Source organism: Ornithodoros turicata, chromosome 1 (genome assembly GCF_037126465.1).
Source record: "Ornithodoros turicata isolate Travis chromosome 1, ASM3712646v1, whole genome shotgun sequence".
Taxonomy (NCBI): domain Eukaryota; kingdom Metazoa; phylum Arthropoda; class Arachnida; order Ixodida; family Argasidae; genus Ornithodoros; species Ornithodoros turicata.
Genome location: NC_088201.1, coordinates 197324844 through 197346431, shown reverse-complemented (window position 1 = coordinate 197346431; position 21588 = coordinate 197324844). Strand labels below are relative to the sequence as shown.

The following is a 21588-nucleotide window of genomic DNA, read 5'->3' as shown; positions in this document are numbered from 1 at the left end:
TCAAGGTGCTTCTCTCCACCTGTGTTAGAAATTGAGCATTTTATGTTGGACAATATGATGCATAAAAGTGTAATGCCGAATGCGGCTATTCTGTTGGAAAGCTGCCTGCTTGGCTCTCGCATGCTCACAAAAGTTATTGTGAGTTCATGCTAGGTTACGTGAGCAAACAAAGATGGCATAAACTTTTTCTTAAACCTTAATATATTTAATTGATAAGTGAAAGATAATTTGGTAAGTTTTGTTTCACAACCGCAAAAGTTAGAGGGATACCGTCAAAAAATTAAGTGAGGTACTAGTGGGGCCTAAGGGGGTCTCGTACATCCTTGCCGGCCGCGTTCATTTTCCGACGTACATTCGGAAAGAAAACAAATCTGGAAACAAATGCTTACCTGCTTATCCAGTACGTCGGTGGTGTCCATTTGCTCATGCAACAATGTAGGCACAGCATAGGGCTTTAGTCTCTTGCATTTTGCTGACACTCCCATACGGGATTGCAATAGGTCCACCTCTACGTACGCTTCGTCAGCAAAATGCGAGGAACGAACGTGCTGAACGCGCAATTCTTGTGCCACGACAAGAAGCCTGACGGCGATTGCTGCCTCAAACTTTCGTTTGGCGTTCCTGCCCTTGGGCTCGTGAAATGTCATGCCTGGGTTCGCCCCAGACGATCTTTTGCCGTCACACGCATTGGTCCTCTTGGCTCTAACGTCAGAATGATGTCATCAGAGGTTTTGCTGATCGAAAAAGCTCGCTTATTTGAAACCCAAACATTTGCCAGCAGTAAAAAATTTGTGAAATCGATTGTCGAATGATGCCAACCAAGGCGAAATTTTTTTGAACTGGTACCAGCTGAACTGTGTTATCGAACAGGGACGAGTTCAACCGGTCCCAGATCAACTGGTACCAGTTGCGACAACTGGTCCCTGTTCCATAACACAGTCCACCCACTCCCAGTTGCAACTGGTCCCAGTCGACTGGGACCAGCCAGAAACCAGTTGATCCAATGAACTGATCCCTGTTCGATCCCAGTTGAACTCCAGTCCCAGTTGAACTGGTCCAGTTGCAACTGGGACTGGGCGAACTGTGTTATCGAACAGGGACCAGTTCGATCAACTGGTACCAGTTCGCTCAACTGGTTTCTGGCTGGTCCCAGTCTCAACTGGTACCAGTTGGCCCAACTGGTTTCTAATCGGTCGCAGTCTCGACTGGAACTGGTTGCAAACCTCATTGTTGAGCTGGGATCGGTTGAGGTGGCTTCTCTTAGAGCGGCCTGTTTGGACAGACGTTAGCTTGTATGTAACCTGAGCCCCTTTGCAGGATCGCTGTTCCCAGCAACGGCAGATCCAAAGGACTGCAATGAAAATTTATTTAGTCAATTATTTTAGTCAAACATTACACAAATTCTAATGTACATGTAGCGTAACTATAACGTAATTAACTTCTAGCAGTAGATGAACTACAGAGTTATATCGAATAGATAATACTTCATGGTTGATTGGTCCCTTGCTTGACTGCCTTGTGGACATCTTGAATCATTCAACAAAGTATTTGAGATGTTCTTCATAGCACACGACGGACCGATATTTTCCTTTGAGCCACAGCAGCTTAAGGTTTGAAGGCAGTTGAAAAGGCACAAGTGAATATGCATTCAATTGCAACATGTAATTGTAGTGTGCGCCTGGACAATCACTCAATTTGAGCAGTCGTGGCCCCGGAAAGTACGCGAATCTCTCGTCATTTCCGTTGTGCAGTACTTGGACCTTTCAACTAAGAGACTTGCCGGCTTTCGGGGGCAATGAGTACTACTCTGGCGCACAACGCTAGTTCGACAACATCCGTGGTGTGAATGATCTAAAACACGAGAATGAACGAAAAAAACAAAACAAAAACATGAATGAAAAAAGTTGCTGGTAACGTTAACATGAACCGGATGTTACTCGTAAAACGGCATGCACTTGCAGATGCCACGAATGTGACGCGGAACAAAGAGAAGAGGTTCTAGTGGAAGTAATATTTCTAAATGGGGAAAATCACTTAAGCATATAGTACTCACGATATAAAGCGGTCTCCACAGTTCTAGTCGAGCTGTAATCCTATAACACCCACTCGCCCTGCCGCTCGCGGTCATTGTACTGTCGCACTGTCGTAACTTGCAGATAAATCCTTTAGATTACAAAACCACACATGTCACACATCACGCTAAGAATATAACGTGCAAAAATCGCTGTACAAGGATGCTGCTAAGCAAGCGACCGTTGCACAGTAAACGCATCATTCATTGCGGGAGAAGGAACGCACAAAATACAAATATAAGTGTTCCAAAATAACGTTCGTTAACACCAAAGAACTTTACCAAAAATTGAAATATGATTATTTCTACTAATAAAGTTACTTTCTTATCGTTTTTATAACTTCGTCTTGCAATCTTCATATTAAACTGTCCTGGCACTGAAACTGAAACTTCCCCCCAAATATGTAAACTGGTCCAGTTCGAACTGGCACCAACTCACCTCCAGTTACAGCCCAGCTTGAACTGGTACCAGTTCACTTTCCAGTTGCCGCCAGCCCAGCTTGAACTGGTACCCATTCACTTCCCAGTTGCTACCAGTCCAGCTTGAACTGGAACCGGTTTACTTTCCAGCTGCCACCAGTTTGGCACCAGTTGGTTCCAGTTGTCCACCAGATGGTGCGAACTGGGAACGACCTGGTACCAGTTGACTTCCAGCTCAAATTTTCGCCTGGGAAGCACTCTCCCCCCCTCCCGCCCCATAACCATTACCTACCCAAGTCTCCGGATACGATAGTCCCTTTAAATGGAATAAAATGTTATATGCAATGCGTTTCGATGCCTATTCGGGCACCATCATCAGAATGAAACAAGAACGGTACGCCATCCGAGTTCTACTTATAGCTTAGTCATGACCTTGTAGCAACCAGGTGGTGGCCCTTTGTGACTGTTACATGCGTTATCACGGTGAATGTGCCAAGATTCCAAAAATGTTCTTACTCCCCCATCTATGCTCGCGTGGCACGGTCTTTACATTGTGCAAATGAAAAGAATGGTCTGTTTTTAGCACGTGCTCGACAAGTTCTGTGATTCACTGTGATTCTCGGTGATTCACTGCCGGTGGTTTTGATATCTGTTGCTGATGTTCTTTCACTCTTGTGGCTTTCTTTCGTCCAGTTTCTTCCAAGTAGTAGGCACTGCATTGTTCACATTCTAACCATAGGTTATATGTATCAAAGCCACATATATCAATAGATCACCGCACAGAACTTGTCGAGCATACAGGTTGGAATGGGAACAATGCAGTGCATGCTACGTGGGAGAAACTGCCTGGGTACGAAAAGTAGCCATCACTGCTGAGCGAGAGGAGCTAGCGCAGCGTTGCAGCCGAGCTATCGCTGAACCCGGAACAAGGACGTACCACAGCTTTATAGCGGCGAGCGGGTTCGAAGTGTTGGCCGCACAGACATCTTTTGGCTACGGCACGAAGCGATTTCGTGTCCTCAAGGAATAGTTGGACAGACACTGTACGCCTTAGAAAACGCTGGATAAGTCTTTACCGGTGTTGCACCTGCAGTGTACCTGCTACAAAGTGGCTTTAACTAAAAAAAGTTTTCTCTTGTATCCAGAAGAACACACTCGAGGATTTTGTATATGTTGTACAAGAAAGCTGGATCAACAAAACTGCATTAGTTCCACACATCTCTTCTGACCTCTTCATTGCCTATTTTACACTTGATTCTAGCGAATTTCGCAAAAAGCGCATACTTTCCCTATTTTCCCGGCAATAAATACGAAAGTTACGTGTCTTGCGATTTTTGCCGTTGAAGTATTCCAAGAGACCTTTGAACAAAAAAATATTCATCAAAATTTAGTGATTTTATTTAAAAAAAAAAGATTGTGAAATAGGAGGAAAATTGCGAAACTTCAGACCTGTGTACACCAGCACCTATTATAGCGTGACAACCGGGATTTGGCCACTGTGTAGACCATGGCATCCTCTATGTGCAAAAGAAACCGCACACTTCTAGCTGCTTTATATGAGCCGAAATTCCGTTCACGCGAGGCACGGTTTTCGCCAGCGCTGCGACCTTCGCGTGTGTGTAGCACCCGTCACATTGAGATCTGGGAACAAACGTTTCGTGTGTGTGTGTGGGGGGGGGGGGGTATGTCGAATCGCGCTATTAGGAACTGCCAAAAAATGTTCGTAAAATTTCGTGATGGTTTTGTGAGGGCCGAGCAGGTCCGTTGGATCGTTTCGCGTGGAATCGCGCAGCTGTATCCACTGCCATGAGGGTGTGACACCAAATTATGCAAAGGCCAAATACAATAATACAAACACAAAATGCTGACCATGTGCGGAACATCTGGGGATTCAACCACCTCAGGAAAAAGAGGTGCAGGGATACGGGAAGATATGTACGGGAGCTTCAGGGATGCAGGCGCCATTCCAAGTAGCAGTCAAAGAGTACTGTCATGTATCACTTCCATGAAATACACCACAGTGAATTACACACATCCTGTGAAGTCGAGGGGGAAGCTTGCCTGTATTTTCTCGACAGGTATTCAATATTGGAGAGATATTCTATACGTTGAGATACTCTGATCGAGCTTGTAGTGGACATAACTCCCAAGTCTTGTATTCTGGGCGCGAACCAGTCAACATGATGAATCACTCAATCTTCACATTAATATTTTGCTATTGTAGCAACTGTATTATGTAAAAATCAGACATGGTGTGAAAATTCCGTCCAGCGTTGAACTGCGCAAATTCCCCAACCACTCTGCCTCTCACCTGAATAATGGAAGGGCTGGCCACAGGCAGACGGAAAAATACTCCAAAAGCCGGGGGATGACATTACTGGACAAAAAAGAAGAGACCTCCGACTTAACATAACAAAATAACAAGTTTTACTTGCGCGCGACGGGAGAGAGAAAAATACATGATGACGATGATATGCGCGTGACGGGAACACGCGTTGTCATTGTCAGCCAGACACGCGTTGTCATCCCCTATGTCAAAGGCGTTTCTGAATCTATCCGCCGGGCTTTACTTCCGTTGGATACCAGGACTATGTTCAAACCGCATGTTAAACTTCGAAGTGTCATATCGAAACCGAAGGACCCCGTCCCCCCGGAAGACCAATCTGGAGCAGACTACAAAGTACACTGCCAAGACTGTGACACGTGCTACATTGGCGAGACAGGCAGAAAACGGAATACTCGTTTCAAAGAACATAAGCGGGACGTAAAGAGCGCGACCCACGGCACTCGGTTTAAGACGGAGCTTACAGAGCATTGTTGGGACACGGGACATTGTTTCGACTTCGACAACGCGGTGACCTTGGCTCGCGAGCAAAGATGGGGACCCAAGAAGCTTCTAGAGTCTTGGCACATACGTGGTGACCCTTCGGTTTGTAACATAAACCGTGGCCCCCTTCCCGAATAATACTCCCATCTCCTTAAATAGCGACCGGTTGTATAATCTCTCATTCAGCTTGGCACTGATGATGTCCGTCGCATGACGGACGAAACCTCTGAGTAAAACTTGTTATTTTGTTATGTTAAGTCGGAGTTCTCAACTTTTTTGTACAGGCAGACAAGCACATCCAAAAAACGGGGGAAGAAATTCGGGGGAAAGAAAAAACAACTGATTTGTATGTTCAATGACACAGCAACATGCAGGCAGAGGCGACACTGTTTCAAGATATTCTAAGCCCGTGCGTTTGTACAGGACCGGCCACACTTAAAAGTATCGCGGGAGCGCATGGCCTGCAAGTATGCCAGCGCCGCGCAACGGACGCTCCTGGGTTTGAGACCACGCGGCTGACGAACGTGCGCCACCTCTCGGTTGGGTCTGTCATTGCCCAAGCAGCAAAATGTACTGAAAGTCGAGTGCAATAGGGGTGGACGGGTAGATGGAAGGCCTTGATCAGACTCTTGAAACTAAAGAATATTGATAAGACACATACCGTCCACCCCTATTGCACTCGACTTTCAGTACATTTTGCTGCTTGGGTGCTCTCGTACCATGGCAGGTGGGGTGATCTACCTGCTGTTGCTATTCTATCGATGTTTTGATCATTGCGTGGCGCGACGTAATCTCTGTTTTATCGGAATCGAGAAGTAAAAGTAAAAGATTTCGCCGTGCCACGCAGTGATCAAAACATCGCAAGTAGATATTGAATAGCAACAGCAGGTGGATCTCCCCTCTCTGGGTCTCCCCGCCCGCCAATATTACGAGAGCAATTCATGATGACGAATAGCAGCAAGAAGACAAGGACAGGGTAGCAGTAGACAGGACGACTGCAGCGTCTACTTCTACCCTGTCCTTGTCGTCTTGCTGCTTTTCGTCGTCATGAACCTATACCAACTATCCCGGATTGTTCCTATTACGAGAGCAATGACGGACCCAACCGGGAGGTGGCGAACATTCACTAGGCGCGAGGTCTCAAACCCAGGAGCATCGGTTACGTGGCGCTGGCGTACTTGCAGGTCATGCGCTGCCGTGATACTTTTAAGTGTGGCCGACCCTGTACGACCGACGTGCATGTGCACTTTTGTGCGGGTGGCGAACGAAACACAGCACGTTATCACATATCTTCAACGACAAATCATTCCGAAAGCACATCAAGCATAAAGCGTATACCCTTAGACACACACTGTTCCTCGCACAGCACAACTCTGTCCCTGTATTCATTGTGCAAAGAAGCGCAGAAAACGCATGCAATACAACGAAATCAGAGATCCATTTACCTGCATCAGCAGATTGTCCGTTACGGTATCGAAAGCTTGAGTCCCGTAATGCCTCCTTCACGTCATCTGCACGGTGATCACTTCCCACTGTGATTTTGCTTCGTCAACGACTTGTATTTCACAAGCAGAGTGGCACTCGTGCTGTCCTCACGCAAACGTCCAGCGGAAATGATGAACGAAAAGCTACAAAACTAGCAAGACCATGTGCAAGCACCCTCGCGAGTTTCAAATCCGTTGACGGGACCGAAAATGTGGAGCAGCAAATCTCGGAGCCTCGAATATGAGTTGGGAGGCGCATTATACGTTGTATGTGTATGTTTTCACTTATCCGTTTTACTTTTTAATTATCAAAGCGGTGCACAATCATAGTTTCTGCATGTCACATTAGCAGAGCAAACTTTTCACCTATGCGTTTTATTGCATGCGAGCAGCCGTTTCATGCGGACCCACGTCTTGAGGACACTGTTGGCGGCTCCACGGGTGCACTCTCCTCCCGTTCTCGCACGAAACAGCTTCCTCTCGAAGGAATGCGAGAAGGAACGGGGGAGTCATTGTCGGAGAAACGACGAATGGGGGTAAAGCGCGCATTTGACGCCTCCCGACTCCATTTTTTTCTTAGAGTGCGTTCTCACAGGATTGTCCCATATTCATTCAATTAGTCAATCACATGAATCATCTTTTTTTATTCCATTCCTTCAGACAATGCACACAATTATCATAGAACTGAAGGGACCAGAGGGCAATCCCGTTTAAAGGATCCTTCGTGATTTTGTTTAAATTAGTCAGTAAAGCACTAGTTTGGAGCTAAGTAAGGCTACAAGGTATACGATACAATAAAACAATAAACAAATAAACAAAATCAGGACAGATAAATGGAATTCCAGAGATAACAACAAACAACCACAGAAATAAAACTGCATTATGAATTAACACATGCCTCACTCGATTTATAAACAAAGAAGAATGACGAATGTAAATTTCTTATACCTCGAGACAATTGCTTCCACTCACAGGCTCCTCAAAACAAAAATCACAGCCTCCCATAGTTTGTTCTCACCAAAGGTAAGCTCAACCTGCCACCTGCACAAGCCCTCGGGCTTTGGTTCAAACTGAGGTGACTAAAATTAATTTTTGGCAAGATGAGATTAAGGTTTAAGATGCGATGTGTGAGGTTTACTACACTGTAAGAAATTATATCATGAACTCTAAGGATATGAATGTCATGATATGAGACATGAGAGAAAAATGGCACATCAAACAAGATCCTAACAGTACGGTTCTGTGTTATGTGAGCAGCACGGAGATGTGTTTTGTAAGTTTAGCCCCAGACAAGAGCACAGTTTGATATGTGGGAATGTACAAAGGCATTATATAAATTGAGTAAGATAGACAATGGGAAAAACTTTCGGGTTCTTACAAGAACACGTATACCACATGAGATCCTGCGAACAATATGTTTCATGTGCAATGTAAAACGAAGAGGTCTGTCAAATATGACTCCTAGAAATTTGATTTCATGACGAAATTGTGATGAACTTCCCAGAATGGTTACTGAAGTCGGCGTGACAACATTATGCTTATGAGAATAAAAAATCATTGACACTGTTTTATTGGCGTTTAACTGTAATTTATTAGTATGACACCAATGAACGAGATTACCAATGTCTATATTAAGTTTCAAGGATAGATCATCTATATCCTTACCTGTTAGTGTCAAGGTTGTGTCATTTGCATACGAAAGTACTTCAGAAAATTGGATGTGCTCAAGGAGGTCGTTAATATACAGCAGGGGTGCCGAACTCATTCGTGTACGGGGGCCGCATTGAGCCAGGGAGGAACTACGCGGGCCGCATACCACGGGTTTGGGGTAGCCTGTTCCTGATATAGATGACGCAACACAGGCTTACAAGGACATGAGACGTATATATTTGCGTTGCTGGATCACGTGGTAAACAATCCTTTTTATTTGATGTGTGCTGATGAAACTTGGCACTTCCTGCTTTTAACTATTGCGTCAACATCGTGTGAAGTGTGACTGCTCAGTTGCAATCTGAAGGACTGCGTTGAGGTGTTCGTTTGTGAGTTGTGAGTGCAACTTTAACTTATTCAGATTCATCACAGCGGAAAACACCTAGCGTCGCACTGCAGGTCAATCAGTTCCATTTGTGGTCATGGGGAACGTTGTCCACAGCTGCAGAAAAAGGCGACCAAAAATCTCCCGTTTCAAGTATCCTGAAATCGAAGAATTTTTCGCTCGGGAGATCACCAAGGCTGCGACTGAACCGGTTCCTTTCTTGTGGCATTGAATCCACCAAATTTACAAATGGGCTATGTAGGGTTTCCTAAGAAATTTTGGTAGGAATGTTTTAGGAATATCAATCGAGTAAAAATAAGCCACGCAGGGGCAGGTTTAGAGAGTCGTCAGCGAGGACGACGAAAGTAACACAAAGACCGAGACAGGGAACGTCGTACTTTCAACCTATAATCATACGATTAAAGGTGGATTATGATAAAAAGTATGGCGTTCCCTCTCTGTCTGTTACTTTCGTCGTCTTCGCTGTTGTCATGTACCAACCCTTGGCCAACTTCGGCACCCCTGATATAGAGCAAAGAGAGAAGCGGACGTAGATCCCTGTTGTACGCCAACGTTAGATAAGAACCACTACCAGTTATATGTCTATTGGTTTTGTTCTCAACGTTTTTCTAATCCTACATATCTCTTACCGGGTCGCATCAGCAGATCAGAGCTCTTCTCAAGAACCCAATCTCTTTTCCCAGGAGAGCAATAGAACGTTGGCTTATACACACTTCCTCCCCCGTCCTGGCTATCCCACACATGCCATTAAGATTGACACGTGTTAATGCACTCGCGGAAGAACCCAGATGAGCAGTCTCCTCAAACCGATAATGCACACCAGCACACGTTGGAGTGGATAGCCAGGTGAACACTGACAGCATTTGGCTTGATGCTCATGTACTCTAAGTCTTGTATTGAGACACCTGCCAGTGTGCCCGATATATTTTCTTCCGCAGGGCAGAGGGATACAGTAAACCACATTCTACTTACAAGGGTGAACTGTAATTTGTGTTTCACTTCTCAGGTAGACCCAGAAGACACCCTGTAACGCATGCAATGAGAGCCAAGCAGATTCACAAGACGAAATGAGCGGGGGGGATTTATTGGCAGAAAAAAGAAAGACAAAAGGGGAAAGGTCAAGACGACATGGTCGGGCACACGGCAGACATGCACCGGTCGCTCTGAGAACTGAAAGACAACTGCATCTGATGATAGCAAGATATTTTAAATAAAAGTGTGTAGACTATTTGCGCATTGTGCATGTTGTACATATTTTGCATTGCGCAATTATGTCCACATTTTGCAGGTTTTAAGCAGAACACGGCAAAACCTTAACATATGTCATCCTGTCGCACATTTTTAGGTTCTTTAGATATAAACAGTTTGCATCTCAATAGTTTTATATATAAAAATTTAGCACACCTTCATTGGATAACTGTTGTTTGAACACCAGGCACTAGCAACCACATCGAGGTCAACGTAGCAAAAACTAACAGTGCTTCGTTTACCTGTAAAACAAACTTTACACACCTCCGCTACATGTGAAGTGCTGGAATACCTCGGGTTAGTTGTGTCCGTGATCTTGGAGGCAGCTCCGATGCCATACTGACGTCACCTGATCATGTCGCCGCAGTATGTCGTTCTGCTCTTCGGACACTGGGTTACTTAACTGACACGTGTCAAGTTTTTGGAACTCCTTCGGTTTTTGTTAAACTCTGGAAGACGCTCGTTTTACCACAACTAGAGTATGCATCTGTTGCATGGAGCGCTTTGTGCCGTAGTGTGAGAAATCGCCTCGAAGCTGTTCAGAAACGTGCGCTTCACTTTGTTCCCAACTTTGGGGTGTCCCTGTCTTTGATTCGTTCGACTACCCGACTCTCTGAAAACACTTTCGACTCCTCCCCCTAACATCGCTGAGTCAAATTGCTGATTCCACGTTCCTTTACGTGTGTGCAATGTTAGCTCCCCATTCTTCCGCCAGGCCGCATAAATTTCCGCTAGTCTTGTGGTGCCCTTCGCAATCCCCCTTCATTTTATGTACAGAAAACCAGACCATATGATCCACTCACACGCTGCCAAATTTCGGAAAATACATGTTCGTCCTTATATCCTATTTTTTCCTCATACGCTGAATTTAAAAGTGATATGCATATTATTTAACTTTTGGTGCCTTCATCTGCTTCTTTGCTCTTGCTGCCTTCACTATTATTATTTAGTAAGCTTTGCTTCTCACCATTCCACTGTCTCATGTTTTGTTTCAAATATTGCGCCTCTTCCCCAATTGCCGTTTTCCTCTATTATGTCTCTCATATGTAGATCCTTTGTATGCATGCTCATTCTTTCCCACCTTCATCCGTTTGAATATTGCATTTTTGCATTTGCATTTCACATATAACGTCGTTCTTTGTATCTTTTTCAGGTGCGGCCACCAAGTCCGCGTATTGAAGATAACCGAAACAACCCTATTGCGGATAGGAACCTGGAGGTTGTGTCACATACAGAGATCAAATGGAGGCCGAAAGGAATAAGAAAGTTGGTGAAACTTGGTGAAGTCGGAGGAAATTACGGAATAGTCAGTACAAGGTTCATGTTGAAAGGTTACACCTTCGTGCTAGAGGTTACTGCCGAGGACGGGGATGGAAAGCCGCATCTGGCAGTTACGCTACGCCTGTGCCGCGGTCGCAATGACGATAACCTGGAATGGCCATTCAGTACGCCGTACACGATAACCCTCTGCCACCCTCATGATGAAGACTATACCATCCCGGTATCTGCTGTATTCGGCACCCATACCCGTGCTTCCTATGTGAGACCACAGGATGACAGTAATCCTGGTGTTTCTTTCTCCCTCATACCGCTTGAATCATTTCAACAGCGCCACTATGTAATCGACGATGCCCTTTGGTTGTCATTGAGCTTGCACGCTTCAGTTCAATAATACACTATACGCTAATGCGTCAAAAACCCTCTATATGATATGCTGAGTACGACGCTTTTATTGTAATATTTTCCAATGTCGGAGAACGCACGTGTGGTCTGTGCTACACCAGTGTTGTAGACATATAGAAACACATAAACAGAACACATTTGGGTAATCCACAATGACGGTACATGGGCAACCGATGTAAAGGCAGGCAGTAGGGTTCGGAATCCCGAGCCGTTTCACATTCCCGGGATTTCGAAATTTCGAAACGTGGATCCCGGAATCCCGGGACGGGATCGGGATTTTTTTCGAAACTATACCCAGGATGCCGTATATGACCGCATCCACTTGCACTTGATATTCGTATCCACTTGATATAGTTCACGTCTCCTGTCATCCCCACGGTACATTCGAAAAGAAAAAAGCGCAAAAAAAACACAAAAAAAACTGCTCAATGGGGCAACCCTGCGTATTACATTGAGTATTCGCACCGTGCCGCGACAAACGAAAGCAGATGTCTGTCTTCCTTCCCTTTATCAAATTCCTTGAAAGTACCGGCCTGATGGACTCCCTCTAAGACCCCGTCAGCGCCGTCAGCATCATCCTCATCACCATCCTCTCATTTTCCCCCAATAGCAATGGGGTAACATTCTGCTCAATGAGCGGTAGTCATCCCCATATCATTGTCATCATGTATCTCCCTCTCTCTCTCTCTCGCACCGTGCCTGCATGTCAACTGAAATGCCGCAATGATCCGTCTCTTCTTGTCGTTTGCTACGCAATACCTTCTGGCTGCGTCCAGGATATTTCCCGCGGTTAGTATAGTGCACGAGAATTCTAGTTACGCAGCCGCAAAAATGAATGACGTATTTCGCATCATTCGCTCGAGTATTCTGGGGAATGCCACTTGTGTGAATACATGGAATAATGCGGTTTGCTCGTCTTGCCTTTTATTCATCCACAGTGACTGTTGTGTTCTGGTCTGAAGCAGCAGAGTCTATAATTCGCTGAAAAGGCTGTCTCGATTTTCTGGTTTACTTTAGGGAGTATTTATTCTTGTTGAATTGTATTTACTGTTTCAAATAAACTTATTCGTGAGGATTAAGGGAACAAAAGAGATATCCTGCAATATTTCTTGTTGTAGGATTGGAAAACTCCTTCTGATTTCATGGGGGTTTTATGCTACTTGAGGGCTGTTTTCCTCTACAGCTTGCGTAGTTTACATGTGTCAGCAGCTAATGTCGTTGTAAAGTGTCGTGGACGACTAGGTTGGTCCGTTTCGGAACGCAAATGATATTTTTTTTAGGAATGGACGCTTGAAACAAAACGTGGATTGGAACCCTGCTTTCCCTTTCACTCGTACCGCGGAATATTTGTTGTCAAAAAAGCCGAAATTTATAATCTCCAAATCTCACGATTTGCCAAATGCTGAAATTATACTCAAATCCCGGAATTTCAGGACCCCGTGGTCCCGAGCTTCGGACCTAGACCGTAGTCGGTAATTGTTTACAACCAGCTTTGTAAAAGAATCACGATTGTTATCACAATATCGAGAAAGTTTGAGTCACTCGATTGACTTTGATTTATTTGATCTAAATCAACTTTTGAGGACGCATTTCGTTTGGACTACGAACACCACTCCTGTGAAAATCTGGGAAGTAAACCCTGACGACACACACTAAAAACAGCACTTCACCGCATAGCACGCCGTACGCCGACCATTTCCACGAATGATAGCGTTATCGCTGTTGATTCGAAAATAGACCGGGGAGTGGCAATTTGGATATATGATTGCCACAAAGAGGCATACGCATCCATCTCTCTTCGGATCACAAGCGATAATCCAATAATTCGTGGCGATGGTTGCGCACAGCGTGCTATGCGGTGAAGTTCTGTGTTTAGAGTGCATAGACTGCACATAAGTCGCTTATGTAGTTGACGCAGAGCAGTAGAGGTGGAAAGAGACACGCTTAGAGTTCCACAGCGAATATCAATCACCGTTGCTAAGCCGGAACAAATGAGCTGCTACACAGCACTTGGAACATTAGAAGCTAATTTCCTTACAAAATGTCAAGTGGTATACATGCAGTAACTCGAAGGCCTGGCCAGGCATTTGAACGGCACATTTCTAGCCAATATCGTGCAATAGAGGTAGAAAGGCACTACGTAATTAGATATTGCAGTGTATTGGACACATCGTTTTTTACTACGGAGTTGTCACCGGTTATAGGTTATGAAGTGCAGGATATCTCTTTAAAGGAGCACTGAGGTGACCCCAATTTCTTTTTTCGATGCAGCGCGTTCGGCAAGGAATAACATGTGCTCATGTTCTTAATGGTGACACCTCACAGTGTTATCATACTTTTGATGGCTGACTGCCTGAAGAGGAGACGCTATGCTTCAATAAGTACCCCGTGCGCGCAGTACTTCAGGGGCCATGGTTTCAGGCTCTTGGCGAGGAATTGCCGTGGGACACCGCGCTAGCAGACATGCTAAACTCGAAAAGAAGCCAAATGTGCCAACGATTAGGGACGCATCCTGGTAGTTAGAGGTAGCTCCCATTGCGGCCGTTAAAAAATAAATTTCTGGGGAAAATGTGGCTCCATCAACCATGCTATGCTGTAGGCTCCTCAAATACCAAAGTAGTCCGGGGGTTTATTACCTCCACAGTCGTAACACGCCCTTAAGGGTCTTCCGCGCGAGAACAAGGTCGTACATACCACGAAAGACTTGACGCCTTTTGCTAAGAGCTAGGAAATAAGGATGATAAAGGTGTCTATCATGCGAACTGTTCGATCCATGCGAAGGTCACGGTTACACTAGAGAAAGTTGGAGAATTATCTTCATCAGCTCATCCACCTTTTCTCTTTTCTTTTATGACGTGAAAATTTTTCTAATTTCGGTTTGGTCGCCTGGTCAACAATTTACGGTGAAACGAAATTATGCAGTATTTCATGACCATTCCTGACGTGATAAATCTGTGATTAAGAAACCTTTACCAATCAACTGGCTCAATCCAGATAGCTTACACGTGTAAGGCCCTAGCTAACAGGTCACCGCAGCGGCTGACGCATTCTGGCGGGTGCGTGCGAGAGATACGGAAATATAGGGGTACGTGCACGTTGCCGGCAGTCTATCTCTCGAACGCGTTAAACTAGTTTGTCGATCGAGATATCTTTCGAAAGCGCTTGAGAAGTTCTACCCGGGCCTTAAGCGATGTCCGATTCAACGAGAAGAACGAATATTAAGTAAATTTGCAAATTTGAATATCAAATTTTCGCTAGAATGCGGCGTATAGAAAACTAAAATATGATCAGAGCCAAGGGAAACGGCAATCTGAAGAAAGTGCGGTTCGAGAGAAACAAACAAAAAAGCCCAAATTTCCCAGAGTCCAGCACCGAGCCATCGAGAGAGCTGAGAGGGCGACGAAGATTAGCGGTAGAGGCAATTCGGCAGCCGGTGCTCATAGCGAGTCCGTACTCTCAAATAATATATCAGAAAACTAATGGAATGAATAAATAAATAAACACTTGCATTTCTGTCACTAAGATCCCGCAAAATAGTAAAGGAATCGCAGATTGTGACGTTTTCACGTAAAACACTACGGCTCCGACCGGACTGAGCCCACCCCATTTTATTTTATTTTTTTACGTTTTCCGTTTCAGGCAAGTAGAAGCAAACACGTGATGGTTAATGCTCGTTGTGTGTACATAATGAGTAACTGAAAAATAAGATAAAAATTTAGAAGTACAAATGTTCAATGTACATGGTATTGCCCCTCTAGCTTGTCCCATGTGGCTAACAGGAGTTTCAGAGCTGTGAAAATGTTCAGATACATTGATCATCTTGCACTGCAGTCTGAACCGACTACACCACCTCACCAACTACACTCTTAGAAAAAAGGGTGGAACAGTTACACATTTTAGGAGATAATGGTTATCGCATATGTTGTGCCTAAAAGGTTGCACAGTTCTACTTGCTACTTACGAATGATAGGGCTACCGCTTTTGATTCAGCGAGCGAGGGGGAGTATGCCTTCTTGTTGCAATTTGGATGTATGATAATTGCTTTTATCACCCTTTTAGACCCTTATGAGACACTATGTTGACCTAGGTGGTAACTATTTTCACACCCTTTTTTCTTGGAGTGTAGCCCAAGGCAAATCACTGTTCAAGTTATATGGAAAAAGCTCAGCGTAGAAGTGTGAAATTTTCATTTATTTTGCATCGAGCAGCTAATTGTCGGTACCTGTCGCTGCTGCTTAATAAGATGTGTTCTCAATCTGTCTGTATCATGCTTATGGCATTCTAACTCGACGATATTGCGGAAAGCACGTTATTGCCCCATACGTTCATTTATTAATCCATTTGATCTCGGTTGTCACGCGACGCACACCCCCAATAATTATTATTAATAATAATGTATTTCTCTATCCGTTCTTCCTGCATCTGGATGTAGAAATTTCTGACGGTCTGTCGCTTAAAGATTGCATTGATCACCACTGGAGATATTTGTGGTCCTGTATAATGTCACAAAATTTTTCTGTCTGTTGCAAAGTTATCCATTTTCATTGTGTATTTTGTACGGCAAAAGCTGGAAAATAAAATGAAGCCCGTGAAGCCGCAATTGATATCTGTGCCGAGTTTCAATGAGTTGAAATGAATGAAATTTTCTTCGGTAGCCATCCGGGAGCGATAAGATGAAATTGATAGCGTAGTTGCTAGAATGAGTGTGTCGCTCTTACTGTACGATCAGGGAGGTGTAGCTTACAAACTCCTTGCATAAGATATGATTGTCGATGTATGGTGGTCTCAACTCTGTAATGTAGAGTTCCTGATAAATGACACTGCTGTGGCAAAAGAGAGGGTGTTTCACCTAAGGTGTGGGGAAACCTACGTTCCCACAACCTCGGGGCGTCAGGCCGTCCGTTCCGTCAGCGAAGGAACAGGGAGCACAACCAGAAATTCAAAGGAACATACAAGGTTTATTCACCTTCCAAGATATGGTATCCAGCCCGCGCAGCGGTACCCAACAACAAAACAGACCTTCAGGAGCGTTGCGCTCCTTTCTAAACCACCGTCCAGGTTACGCCCCCCTCTGACATACGGTATGTCGCTCTGATGCTCCCTCTGCCGCAGGGAAGTGGCAGCTATGCCACATCCCCCCCCCCTCCTACAGAGCATTAGGTCGTCGCTGAGGTCGAGGATGGCTTCATCCGCGGTTGAGGGAACTGGTCGAGGAATGGGCGGCGGCCTAGGGGGTAGTGACTCTGCCAACAGTTCAGGGCGAAGCCTTCGTAATGTGGACAGGCCAGAGGTGACGTCGGACGTCGTTCGGGCTGCATCCAGGCGAGACTGATGCAGGGAGCCACTGCGGTGGATGGCCCGGTGCACCTCAGGAACCTGGCACGTCGGGCACAGGATCCGCTTCTCTTCAGTGGTCAAAGGCTGGAGAGTATCTGAAGGGTGCCTGTCGGCTAATGTGAGTCCCCTGAACGAGGCGGGGACCTGGGACGGGTCTTCTCTACGAAGAGGCCGGGGCTGACGGCTCCAACGTGAGCGTGAGGTCCACGATACAGGCAAGCCGTTGGCCACCACTGTCCAGGTGGCCACCGAATGAGATTGGGGACGCGGAGAGCGACCAGCCTGGTTCCTACGTCCAGAGATCCGAGGTAGACCTCCGCGTGAGCGGGATCGGGAGAACGGGCGGCCGAGCGACTGTGGGGTCCAGATGCCTTCCAAGTTCGACGGGAAGGAGAAGACGCCTGGTGCCGATGCATCTGCGAAGAGGAGAAAAGGGAAACGGTAAGAAGGCGGCCTCAAACCGTGGGTGCTGGAAAAGGCGCCACCCTAAAACAGACATAGCAGAAAACTGTGGAACAGAAATCACACTAATAAAGCACCAAATCACAAGCACTGTGCTTAGCGATGGAGATACTCGTTGCTACGTGCGCCGCCTGCGGGGCCGCAAATCGTAGCGGCTGGACGCAGGTCCAGGAACGGGATCCGTGTCCAGGTCTTGGAGGGAGGCTGGTTGGAAATCGTGCTCCTCTCCGTCCGGGTCTCGAAGGTGGTAAGACTTGAGGTCCGAGATGTGAACTGGCCCAGTCTCTTCAGAGGTGTCGCAGCGACGAAGCCTGTAAGTGAGACCGGAGGAGCACGCACTTACCTCGAAGGGGCCATCCCACCCATCTGCGAGTGAAGCTGCAAAGCCTCGTGAACATAACTTAGCGGGTGAGTCCGTCGAAGGACGAGGTCACCGACGCTGTAGGTGACGTTTCGACGTCCACGGTTATACTGGCGAGCCTGGTCCAACCTTGCGCAGTCCAGATTCTCCCGAGCCGTCCGAGCTGCAACGTCCAGTCGACTCCAGATGCCCTCAGCGAACCTTGAGTAAGGAGGCCGGGTAGCACCATCCTGGAGGCCCAGAGCATTTTCCACTGCAAAAGGGGCCTCTCGTCCCAAGTTGAGGAACGCCGGGGTGAAGCCGGTATATCTGTTGATCGACGTCCGTGTTGCGAACGCCAGCTCAGCCACGCGAAGGTCACGGTCACGGTGGTGCTGACTAGTAAAAGCAACCAACATCATTTTCAGGTTCCGATTAACACGTTCGGTAATGTTAGCCTGAGAGCGATACGGGGAAGTCTTCTTGTGCTGAATGCCTAAGGCAGCGCAAGAATCTGAGAACACCTTACTTGTAAAGTAGGTTGCGTTGTCGGTGATCAGCTGTGCGGGAAACCCTGACCGGCAAAAGGTGTCGAGTAGTCTTTCCCACACTCCCTGGGAAGTCAGTGTCCTGAGAGGAAACAGCTCAACCCATTTCGTGAAATGATCAGTAACCACGAACAAATACTGGTTGCCTTTAGGACTACTGGGAAATGGTCCCATCACATCACAGGAAACTATCTGCAAGGGTCTATTACTCTGAACAGGCTGTAAGCGCCCAGGGGGTAAACCACCACGAGGTATTGGTCTCTGGCATACGGGACAAGTACGAACATACTTGGTTACATCCTGCTTCATTCCTGGCCATGTTGCAACACGACACAACTTTTCATAAGTTTTCTTGCCGCTGCTGTGACCTGCCAAGGCCGAGTCATGAAAATAACGTATGAAGGACTTACGGAATTCCGTGGCACCATGACTCTGAACGGGGATGAGCCGTCGTCCTCATGCGCCTGGGGTATGTATCTGAACAGGATGCCATCCTCGCCCAGCAGATAGGAGTCGTGCCGTCCGTCAGTCGTTCCGGTGTCCGCCGAGTCTTGCTCAGCTATGCACTGCTACACCCGCTGACAAAGGCCGTCCGCTCTCTGAGCGTCTAGGAGCTGTTCTCAGCTCACGACCGTGCCCCAAGACGAAGACACATCTCGTGCCACTTGTGCTGCTGCCAGAAGTTGAGAAGGCGCCTCGGTGCTTCCTCTCGCCCCTCCCGTAGAGGCGCGCAGAACAGCGCGTCTGCTACCACGTTCGTCAAGCCCCTCATGTACTCCACGTTGAAGGAGTTGCCTTGTAGCGTCAGGGCCCACCTGGCAAGTCGTCCAGACGGGTAATGGAGCCGCTGAAGCCAAGAAAGTGCCTGGTGGTCAGTCTGGACACTGAAGGTACTGCCGTGCAGGTAGAAATCGAACTTCCTGAAAGCGAAGATGATCGCCAAGCATTCCTTTTCCGTGACGGAGTAGTTCCGTTCTGCCGGATTTAGCGTGCGACTTGCAAAAGCCACTGGACAAAGAGTAGCGTCAAGCTCCTGCAAGACAACTGCGCCAACACCATAATCGTTTGCATCTGTTCGCACAATAAATGGTTTGTTAAGGTCTGGCAGATAAAGCCTACCCGTATCAGCTATTTCTTGTCATAGAGCTCGAAATGATCGTTCCTGCTCTTCTCTCCAATTCCAGCGTGTGTCCTTGCGCAACAACTGGTTAAGCGGCTGCGCTAGCTGGGCACAATTAGGAATGAATTGTCTGTAAAAACCAACCATACCTAGGAAGCGCTGCAAGGCTTTGACGTTACCGGGAACCGGAAACCTCCGTGATCCCCTTGCCTACCGCCTGCACTGGGAGATCATTAATAAAGATTAAGAAAAGTAGGGGACCCATAACTGATCCCTCCGGTATTCCGGATGTAACGGTCGCTAGGGAAGATGAAACGCTATTGGCGGTGACAAATTGCTTTCGGTTCGCGAGAAAGTTGCGGATCCAGATAAGAACAGACGGATCGATATTAAGAGGAGAAAGTTTCTGAAGAAGGCGATGATGTGGCACCCTGTCGAACGCTTTCGTGAAATCAAGGAATACCGCATCCACATTGACCCCCAGTGTCAAGAGTGGAAAGTATGTCATGGGTTAGACCTGTCAGTTGCGTCTCACACGAATATCCTCTACGGAAACCATGCTGAAAAGTGTAGAAAAACTCATTCGCCTCATGAAAGCTTGTCATGTGATTGACGCTAATATGCTCCAAAAATTTGCAAGGAAGAGAAGTAAGAGATATTGGCCTGTAGTTAGATGGGCTGTGCTTGTCTCCGGATTTATACACTGGAATGATCTTTCCGACAAGCCAGTCATAGGGATATCACCGGTCACAAGAGATTGTTACAAAATTAAGACCAATTATTTGGCTGATATGTACTTGGTATTTTTCAAAAGTTTTGAGTTTATGCCATCAATGCCACATGACGAAGATAGTTACAGTTATCGATAAGTTTTACAATGCCGTCGATTGTAATCGATATTAAATGCAGACATTCGTGAGAAGTCGTAGATAGGCGCAAGTGGCATACATGACATATCTTCGGTAGTGAACACCGATACGAAGTAATAATTTAAGATATCTGCACATTTGTCGCTATGCACTACCGACTTGGAAGAGTCAAGCAAATGTATTTCAGAGCTAACATTTGGGTTAATCACCCTCCAGAAGCGTTTGGGGTTGCGTTGCAGCAATGAGGGTAAAGTTTGCTGGTAAAACCTAGTCTTAGCAGATGTTAAAGAGGATACAAAATCTTTTTCGGCATGGTGATATTTCTGCCATGCACTTGGGGACCTAGAACGTTTAGCCTTCCTAAACATACGCTTCTTCCTAGAACGGAGGCGCTTCAAGTTATTGTTAAACCATGGAGCTGTGGGACAGGAGGTGACGGTAAACGTCGGTATGTAGCGACTTTCAAGATAACCTAGCTTATCTCTAAATAGGTTCCAATTTTCGGTGACGGACCGGTGCAGAAAGTCAGTAACATACTCAGCACAATAAGACGAAAGTTCACATTTAATTGCCTCAAAATGCGCCATACGGTAGTCCTTGATTATTTTTGAAGTTTTCCCACTCTGCGGGACGCGGTGCGAAGGTGGAACGATAAGAAGTTGTGGTCACTTGGGCCATCAAAAGAGCAGAGATCAGATATGAGTTGCGGCTCATTTGTCAAGATTAGGTCTAAGGTACTAGACGAAGACGGAGTCACTCTACTGGGCTCTTTGACGAGTTGAACAAGGTCAAAGCTGGAGCATAAGTTTACAAAATCACGCGCGTGGGAGGGAAGATGTACGTTAAAAGGATCTAGAACCCAATCAACTTGAGGGAAGTTAAAATCCCCCATGAGCAAAATCCGTGGGGATGGGAATGCACTGGTTATATTTTTAAGATCATCTTCCAACTCGGTAACAAAGTCAGGTCGGTCTGGTGGGCGATAACAAACGCCTAGAAGTAGGTTGCATGACCTGAGAGCAATTTTAGCCCAGATAATCTCAAGATTAGAATGCATGTGCAGAGGTGATATCGGCAGACCGTCCTTGAACACAAGCAGTACGCCACCCCCTCTACGACCCAC

The 21588-nt window shown here is 46.2% G+C and overlaps 1 protein-coding gene across 1 annotated transcript in view; it reads left to right on the top strand.

Annotated features, from left to right (window-relative positions):
• LOC135393140 (uncharacterized) overlaps positions 1 to 12200 on the top strand; it is a 109130-nt gene extending 96930 nt beyond the window's left edge. The window contains exon 4 of the mRNA XM_064623672.1: positions 11260 to 12200. Within this exon, the coding sequence (XP_064479742.1) occupies positions 11260 to 11778 (519 nt within the window). The 3' untranslated portion in view covers positions 11779 to 12200. The remainder of the gene's footprint in view (positions 1 to 11259) is intronic.
• Positions 12201 to 21588: the final 9388 nt, after the last annotated feature.